This window comes from Dipodomys ordii, unplaced genomic scaffold, assembly GCF_000151885.1.
Source record: "Dipodomys ordii isolate 6190 unplaced genomic scaffold, Dord_2.0 Scaffold20, whole genome shotgun sequence".
Lineage (NCBI taxonomy): Eukaryota > Metazoa > Chordata > Mammalia > Rodentia > Heteromyidae > Dipodomys > Dipodomys ordii.
This window is the reverse complement of record NW_012267236.1, coordinates 13,311,261-13,320,784: the sequence shown is the minus strand read 5'-3', so window position 1 is coordinate 13,320,784 and position 9,524 is coordinate 13,311,261. Positions and strand designations below refer to the sequence as shown.

General features: G+C 46.0%; 1 protein-coding gene across 1 annotated transcript in view; it reads right to left on the bottom strand.

Annotated features, from left to right (window-relative positions):
- The window catches only part of Apob (apolipoprotein B), a 39,975-nt gene extending 38,650 nt beyond the window's left edge, over positions 1-1,325 (bottom strand). Inside the window, exons 1-2 of the mRNA XM_013013544.1 lie at positions 1,281-1,325; positions 41-268 (exon numbers count right to left, since the gene is read on the bottom strand). Coding sequence (XP_012868998.1) covers positions 41-268; positions 1,281-1,325 — 273 coding nt within the window. The remainder of the gene's footprint in view (positions 1-40; positions 269-1,280) is intronic.
- Positions 1,326-9,524: the final 8,199 nt, after the last annotated feature.

Sequence of the window (9,524 nt, the reverse complement as noted above, 5' to 3'; positions counted from 1 at the left end):
CTGGCGTGGCGCGGCTCGCGGCTGGGCGCGCTGGGGATGCCCGCTGCGCAGGAGCAAGGCCTTTATAGGACGCCCGGCTCGGGAGGATTGCGACAGGTCCAAAGGGCACGGCTGGGGGCCTGTTTGCTTTTCCACACAGGCTTCTCTGGGAACAGAAAGGAGGGGCCGGCCAGGGCCCATTGCAGACGCAGCCACGGTCCTCCGCCTGGCCTGGCCCCCGGGTCGCCAGGGGCTGCGGGCGGTGGTAGCCCCCAGAGGCCGCCCTGACCTAGGAGGCCTCAGCAGATGACCCACCCCAGAGACAGCTCCCAGCCTGCCCGGCTTTGACTCAGGGTCCCTCTAGGGGCCGTCCTAACCACCTAGCCCGGGCATTTCCTTAGGATAGGTTCCATTCGGGTGGACTCTGGGCATCCTGTGGCTGTGGAGGGGGAGGAGAGGGAAGGGCAGCCGGTTGCCAGTGGGAAGGGCAGGGCCTGCTCACAGGCTGACTTCCAGCCGGCCTTTGAGGAGGACCAGGTCCCCAGGGACGCCCTGGGCAGGGTCTTCTAAGAGAGGGAGCTTGCCCCCCCCCCCCACTAATTGTCTTAGTATTTTCCCAAGATGGTCAGCCAATGCTCCTTCCTCTGCCTGGCTGTAGGAAGAACTCAGGCATTGTAGGCATCTCAACAGGCTTATTTTAGGGACCAGAGGTCATCCACAAAGGGTGGATGGCATGGTTGTTAGAGTTACTGGATAGATGGCTGGAACCTCCTCCCCTCTCCAGGGTACCCTCAGTGTGGCTGGGGAAGCAAGGTGGGTAGACAGGAGCCTGCAGGTGGGCAGCACTCACTGCCCGGGCTACTGGTGGTCAAGGGCCCACGGAAAGGCAGAGGGGAAGGTGGCCTGGAATGAGGAGGGTGTCTGAAGCGCATGCAATACTCAGCGGCTGAGGAGCAGTCCCTATTTACTATCAGCAAGGCCTTGATGTTTAAAGGTGTTTCTTGACATAGCCCCCTACTTGCCAGACTGGTTAATCTGCCGATGGCATTTATAGATGGCTCCGGAAGGGTCAGTCCTGAAGTCGTAATCTCGTGTGGAGACCTCTTAACCTCTCTGAGGAGCTGTGCCGGGATGTTTGCTTTGTTCTTTGCATCAAATCCTCGTCCGTCTCCTCACTCAGGTGTTGCTGTCTGTAGTCACAAACTCCCACTGGAGAGCTCAATTCCCCGAGCTACTTGTTGCTTTGCACCCATAAACGCTGACATGGTTTAAGGTTGGGGCTCCCGGAAGGCTGGCCAAACCTCCGTCCCCATACCTCCGAGATCTGGAAAAGTAATTGTCGCCATATTGCACTTCGCGACGCGCTTTATTTGCATTATTGTGTGTGGCTTGATTTCCCACAGGGCCAGCATTGTTGATCCACTTCTCCTCTATATTTACTTTAGGGAGAATGGGTAAGAATATTTGGTATAGAGAAAGCAGAAAGACACGTGAACATTAAAGCGGGCTTTCTCTGATGGTGACAAATGAAACTGTCCTCTGTCTAGCAGTGGAAAACACAGATTTTATAAGTTGGGAATCAAAACTGAATGGGATCACTGTCACCGTCTTTAAAAGAAAAAACCCAGCCCGTGGGAGCGTTCCCCCGAGGCTCTGCCCCGCCCCCCCCAACCACGGTCACATCTCATGCGTGGGTTTTCCTCACACTACACAGCTCAGCTAGATCCTGCCTGAAAACCGACGTGGAAATAGGCTATTTTTTTGACCGCTAGTAGCACCCTTTGCGCCTTTTCTGTTGAGCAGAACTTTCTGACTTTGCTGTCCTAAACAAGTTTGAAGTTTCAAAGGCCAGTTTTCGGAGACTTCACATAGAATTGGGAGTCAGGAAAGCATTTGAGTACAAAAAAAAGCCACTCACGGAGCAGAGAAAATCCTGGTCCAGAGAGGCCAGCTCTTCTAATGGGAACGGATGAGGGCATTAGATTCAGGAAGAGCTGTGAGGACCCTCTGCTGGGTTTCTTGTGTTTTATCACGTTCAGGTGAGTTGACAGCACCACCCATCTACATAGCCTCTCTCTGGTTGCCAGATTAATGATATCCACTGCCTAGGCATTTTATTGAGAATTAAATAAAATAGTTACATGAAGCCTGCGCATGAGGCTTGGTAAATCACAGGCACTCAATAAATGGTAACTGTTGCCATTCTTTAATTGTACGATACCATGGAAGTGTATTTGCCAGAGACCACTTGAGCTAGCTAATCACGGCCCACATATAAACCGGTTAATAAAACACAAGTGAGAAATGAAGGCCAAGGAACGGGGTCAGGGGGGCACAGGCAAGTATGAGCACCGGATCTAGCGTGGCTAAGCATCCTTTTGGATCTGGTGATTCCTGAGAATTCTGGGCCTGGGAAGTCCGTGTCTCTTCTGAGGTAAATGGATGCCCTACCGAAGACAGCTGACTGGTGACTCTCATTGTGTGTCAGGAATCTCAGAGTCACTCTGCCTTGTCAAGTCAGGCATGCAAAGTCCTCTTGGGCAGTCCCTCAGTCCTAGTAATCACAGGGCTTTGTGCATCCATCTGAAAGCCATTGAGCTCGGGGATTTTAAGGAACTAGACCAAGCTCAACAGTCTCTAGAAACAGAACTGTCCATTACGCCTGCCTCTCAGAAGGTGCTGGCCAAGGGAGCTCTGGAACTAAGGAGGGTCCTCAGAAGCCCCGTATGCTGAGTTCAGTGCCTTTTGCACACCGGTGTAGGTGCTCAGTAACGACTTGCTGAATGTAATGCACAAGTCTGTGCCAGTTAGGTATACCCCATTGCTTCCAGGATATTTATGCACAGTGACTGTGATGCTAAGTAAATGCTTTCAGTGACATAAAGTGAGGAAATACAATCTGATACAAATTATTCCCAGCCATGCTGTTCAAAAAACTCATTTGGCAAATGGGGACTGATATGGACAATGATTAATTAGCCTATCTCTCTCTTTTTCCTTTCCTTTTTTTTTTTTGACTGTGACAGCATTATAATTGCAAATGATGCCCAGAAGCTAGAAAGTAAGTTTCAAGAATCATCGATGGAATCATGCCCAGCGTGGTCTGACCATGCCAGAGCCTGTGTGTGTGTGTGTGTGTGTGTGTGTGTGTGTGTATAAAAGCAGTGCCTTGGGGAGTGGATCAGGTGGAAGGTGCTAAGGGGGTGTCAGTGTCTGTCAAATGTAGACATTGAGTGAGTGATGATTAATCTTCTATGAGGAAGCAAAAGGAAATGTTCCTACGCTGTCATTCTGCTGTGCGAGAGATAAGGTCAGAATGTGAGTACAGCTCCTAGCTGGGGGAGGAGTCAGAAGTCAGCAGGACTAGGGTGCAGGGTGAGGAGTGCACTCCCTGGCCCCTTCAGATCTCACCCTTCGGCCGGCCCCACCCACGGTGCCGAGCCCTCACTGGAGACCAGCCCAGGGATCCTTCCCAGGGACAGCCCATCGCTCAATCCACACAGACCATGAGGGATCTTCGTGCACTTTGCATGACTCTGAGCTTGCATTTATTTCCCTCTACTAATATGATTTCATTTTTCACATTTGCCTATTACTGTATCAATTACGGAGATAAGCTTGGAGGGCAAGGCCCATGGTTTCTTTAAACCTTTGGATCCCCCCCAACGACTCCCCTCCCTCCCTCCCTCCCTCCCTCTCTCCCTCCCTCCTTCCCTCCCTCTCTCTCATCTGTGCCAGGCGGGGGCAAAGCATAGCTCAGGAGCCAGTGCTGTGACTCTAATGCCCTGTCCTCCGGCGAGATGGAGCTCCTTCCTTCACACTTTCGGTTTTGCTCTGGTGTGCGACTGTCTGCACTTGTAGCTGAATTTGGAATGCATGGTGAACTTGGAGCTGTGGGAGAGAAGCAGGGTCTGTGTGCAGGAATCTTGAGACAGATGAGAGACGGAGAGCAGGGCCGGACCCTGGGGCCCGTGCCAGCTCTGACTACTGATTTTAAGGAAACTTTAGAACTTAAGAAACAAAGACACAGGTAACACTGGGCTCCGATGTCATAGTGATCAGGAGATGTGGGGGGGGGGTTCGGGAGCATCAAGATGATGAATTTTCTTGGAGGCCAAGATTGTTCTCATACTGCCCAGCAGGAAGAATTCTTCATCCACGTTGAACGATATCCAAATCAGGACAAGGCACTTCCTTGAGGGCACTGGGAACACACTGAACCCAACTCTGAGGAAGTTCTCCCTGAAGTCTAGCTTTAGGCTTCATCCATGCCTTGGCCCCAGACAAGCTTCCTTGGGTGTAATTTGGTGTTTTCAACTACTCTTTACTGATTCCTTTTTGTCTTTTCCTTTAAAATTTTTAATACATTTTTTGTTATAAAAATACTGTACAGAAGGATTATAGTTACATGAGTAAGGTAACAAATACATTTCCTATCAAGCATTTTTACCTCCTCCTCTGTTTTTCCCCTACCATCCCTTCCCTCCCACCTCCACACCTCCACTCCCCGCCCCCCAGCCTAAATTGTAAAGTTAACTTTTCAACAGTGTCTTGTGTATCTTATTGTTACAATGGGTCAACCTGTATCCCTATTTAAGCATTTTATTTTTCCTGTCCCCTCCCCAAATTAGAGAAGTGTATATACAAGATGCAGGGCACTGACATCAAATACAGTGAAAACCAGGGTTATACCGTGGGGGGGGCATACAAAGCAACAAAAAAAATCACATGGTATATTATAAATACATTAGAAACAATAGCAAGAAAGAAAACAGCTATTTGTGTCCCTATCTTCTGTCCCTAGCTTAACATCATCTTATCTGGTGATAAGTACATAGCTTTTGACCTTTTCTGCTTATCCCAGACAGGTACTACTTATTACAAATAAGGGGAACCATGGGACCTATGTTTCTTTTGGTCTGGCTTACTTCACTTAATCTAATTTTTTTCCAAGTCTTTCTATTTCCTAACAAATAGAGCAATGTCATTCTTTCTGATGGAGGCATAGAATCCCATTATATGTGTGTGTGTGTGTGTGTGTGTGTGTGTGTGTGTGTGTATGTATGTATGTATATATATCATATTTTCTTGATCCATTCATTTACTGAGGGGCAACCCAGAGGGTTGGTTCCCTATCTCAGCTATGGTAAATAATGCTGCAGTAATGGTCTGCAGATTGAACCCAGGGCCTTGCATTGCTAGACAAGTACTTGATCACCTGAGCCATTCCCCCAGCTCATTTGTCTTCAGTTGTTTTACAGATTGTGCCTTGCTCTGTCCTTGGACCATGAGCCTCCTATTTCTACCTTCCCAGGAGCTGGCTCACAGGTGTAATAAGCTGCCGCCATGCCTGGTACTCTTTACTTAATAATTTTTTTAAGTTTGATTAGGGTGAGACTCAGGCTCAGAATGCGCTAGCTTCAGCAGGCTGTGAGCAATGCAGAGGGAGAAGCAGCCCCACCGTTCTTCTGCACGCATGCCAGGGTCCCTGAGCACTGTCCCGCAGGGGCTCCTAGACCAGCATGTCGCAGCTGAACTCGCCTGCATGTGAAATGCACAGCGTGGGCTCCGCACAGGTAGAGTGTAGTGGTTCAATGTGGCCTCAGGGATCGCGAAGGAGGAGCGAGACTGGCGCTGGGTCGTGGCCTGTGGGCAGGATTTGGGTCTTCAGAGTGGGTGGAACTGCTGCAGGAGCAGTGACAGGATTATGTTTGATGTGTCTGACAGGCGTTGGCATGGCTGGCCAATGGGAGTACATGGTGACGCTGGGAGAGGCGAGACGGGGTGTGGGAGGGAACTCGGGGTTTGCTGCGTCTGGGCCAGGGACAGAGCTGCCAGGCTAATTAAAACCCTTGACTTCACTGGGGGTTACTGTAATGCCATGCATGATATGCTTGGCGCTAAACATTGCACATATGGCAGTAAAGCTGTAGATTGTACAGAAGGCCATGGACATGGGCTGGATTCTCCTTGTCAAGAGCTGTGAAGGAAGACGTAGAATCAAACTCACAGTCTCTGACGGAGGGTGAATCTTAGACAGACACCAACTCTTGTATAGTAGTCTTGTTTTATAAATAGGGAAGTCAAGATCTAGACAGAATAAAGTGGTTTTTTTTTACTTTACATGTTTATTTTAATTTCTGTAAATTTTTTTTGTTTAAAAATGTTTTTCATGACAATAACTGGGCTGGGATTTCCTAGTTTATAATGTAGACTATTCTTTTTTTTCTGTCATTGCTCTAAACCTATATTGACTTCATAAAATTGCTTAGAGATTGCCTTTAAAAAAGATGAATCTTTAATATCTATAGCTCCTTGTAATTTATTACTCATTAAAATTGAAAAGTGAATTCACTTTTAATTACTCATTAAAAGTAAAAAGTTTTAATTGGGTTTTGCTTGGATTTAGAATAAACCCAATCTAGCTCTATAGAATCATAGAGATTTAGAATAAATCTAAGTTAACCCGATAAAAGTTACAGCAATTTCTGGCCAAAGGTCACTGAATGTTTAACCTTTCTCCCAAGATGGATGTTCTCTGAATCTGAGAATACTTGGGTGCCAGGAGAGGCTGACCATCTGACGGAATTCAATGGAATTAAGTGATTCTCTAGGCTGCATGGCAATTAAGGATCCCTAAAAGGGAAAGATTCCTAGTCTGCCTATCTACATATGGCCAGATGGATCCTGCATATGTAGAGCAATGCTTTGTGGTTGCATCTCAGTCTCTTGCTATTTCTGTCCTCCATCTGGGTAGCAGGCCATCTATTAAAAGGAAAGCTGGCAGCCATGTCCAGCACAGTGCTGAAAGTTTCTCAGACACCGCCTTTACCTACATGCTAAAGTCAAAACCAAATTGTTCCATTCAAATGGTGACACAATAGTCACCATTGTGCCTTAAAAAAATTATTTGCTCTTGGGCAGGGAAGGTGGCTCAGTGGTAGAGTGCTTGCTTCACATGCATGAAGCCCTGGGTTCGATTCCTCAGCACTACATAAGCAGAAAAAGCCGGAAGTGGTGCTGTGGCTCAAGTGGTAGAGCGCTAGCCTTGAGCTGAAGAGTTGAGGGATAGTGCCCAGGCCCGGAATTCAGGCCCCAGGACTGACAAAAAAAATTATTTGCTCTTTATATATGTAAAACACCTATCTACAAGTACAAGAAATGAAGAACACTGGTTGTCCGAGATGTGGTCAACTAGGTGCCAGGAGGGTGGAGGCAGGAAGGTGGGAGGCTCCTGGGAGATTTCTTCTTTAGTCTGTTTGACTTTTGAAACTGAATGTTTTAACTCTTTATTAAATAACAAATCACTAATCTATCTATCTATCTAATCTGCATATAATTATTACTAGATTACATGTGTTTTTATTGGTCTGCCCTTTTTTTCTCTGCTAGTGTAGTAACTGAAGTCATCACCAGACCTAAGCTATTTGGTCTCTGCTAAGGTTTTAATGTTGAATGTCCCCCAGAAGCCCATATGTTAAAGACTTTGGCTCCAAAGGTGGCACTGTTGGAATGCGCTGTGAAACTTGGAGGGAGGTCTTTAGGTCATTAGAGGGTACTCTGAGGTGTGTGGGGGTGTCTGACCCTTGTCTCTTTTCCTGACTTCCTGTTGGTGATGGGAGTTTTCCCACACGCATGCGTCCTTCATTCGTCATGATGTGCTGCCCTCCAACACCCACATTAGAGCCCTGAGTCTGATCTTAGGCTTTGAGCCTCCAAAATGTGTGCTTCATGTATCTTTCCCCCATATACATTAACTACCTCAGCCATTTTGTGGTGGTTATTAAATTCAACTAATAGTTTCTAAAGCCGAAAGTTAGTAGAAATGTGCTCTTTAGTATCAGAATTTCCTATGATGTTTCTTCTTCTTCTTCCTCCTTCTCTTCTTCTTTCTTTTTCACTTCTCTTTTCCTCCTCTTCTTCCGCACCCTCCCCCTCCCCCTTCCTCTCCCCCTCCCCCTCCTCCTCTTCTTCTTCTTCTTCTTCTTCCTCCTCCTCCTCCTCCCCCTCCTCCTCCTCCTCCTCCTTCTTTTTCTTTCTAATAGTCACTTAACTTTTAGCAAAGTTATTTTTGAAAATAATGGCCACATTAGCTGTTCTAAAGCCCAGCCTGGAAAAGACTTAAAATAGATTTATTAGGCAAAACCCACATATCATAAACCATTTACAGTTTACAGTTCAATGGGCTTTTTGGTTAGTGAAATTAACAAGAGAGTTTATTAGAAAAAAAACACACTTTCAGTAGGCCAAAAGTGAGTAAACATGGGGGTAAGATTGACCTCAGTGGACCAGTAATGCATTTCCCACATTGTGCAACCATCCAAATAAGACATCTAATACTAATTAATCATCATGCCAATTCTTTAGTTTTAGGCCTACCTTTTGTAGTATAGGTTTTTATTAATGTTTTGTATAAATAGAATCAAATAAGGTGTACTATTTATGATTGTCCTTTTGCACTTCACATGATATTTTTCAGAGGTCAACCATGCATTAGCAATTCATTTCTTTTTTTTAAAAAAGTAAAAGAATATTACCTTTGAACAGTTGTGCAGAGGAATTCCAATTTATCATATCAGTTTATGAGTATAATGCATCTTGAGCAGTGAAACTTCTTCCGTTGTTCTCCTTGCTTCCCCCAGCCCTACCCACCCTCTCAAGATTCCCGCTCCCACTTTCACACATGTACGTAGAATACTGTGAGTGTATATAGAATGTTGTGATCGTATTTTCCCACTCTTCCTCCTGCCCCTGACCTCTGCCTCTTCTGATAACACGTTTCGTCTTTCTAGTATTTAATTTTTTTTGAACTACAAGTTGTTCAAAGGGTTGTTTGAAGGAATTACACCACTTCAATTCTACCCTGCATATACCATGCTTTGGAAAATATTCTTCCCTCCCTCTCCCTCCCCCGCCCCCATGTGTGTGTGTGTGTGTGTGTGTGTGTGTGTATCTGATATTTTATTGCCCCATTCATCTATTGTAGAGTATTTGGACTGTTTCCATATTTTGGTTATGGTGAATAGTGCAGCAATGAACATCACTGTACAAGTATCTTTACTCAATCCCGACTTGGAATCTTTTGGATAAGTGCCCCAAAATGGTCTTACTCTATCATAGAGTAGTTCTATGTTTAGTTTTTCGAGGAATCTCCAAACTACCTTCCAGTGGTTATACCAGTTTACATTCCCACCAACAGTGTGTTAGGACTCCTTCCCTTCCCTCCCCCCACCCTGCCATGTTTGCACCAGCATTTATCCTTGTTTGTGTTCTTGATGATGGCTGTTCTAACTGGGTAAGATGGAATCTCAGTGTTGTTTTGATTTGCATTTCCTTTATGGCCAGAGATGTGGAGCATTTCTTCATTTCTACTCCCTTTTCTGAGATGCCTCTGTTTAGCGCTTTTGCCCATTTATTAATTCAGTTACCAATTCTTTGGGGGTTTAGTTTCTTGAGTTCTTTGTGTATTATGTATATTAGGCCCTTGTCAGACATACAGCTGGCAGAGATCTTCTTCTATTCTGAAGGATTTTATCTTTTCAGCT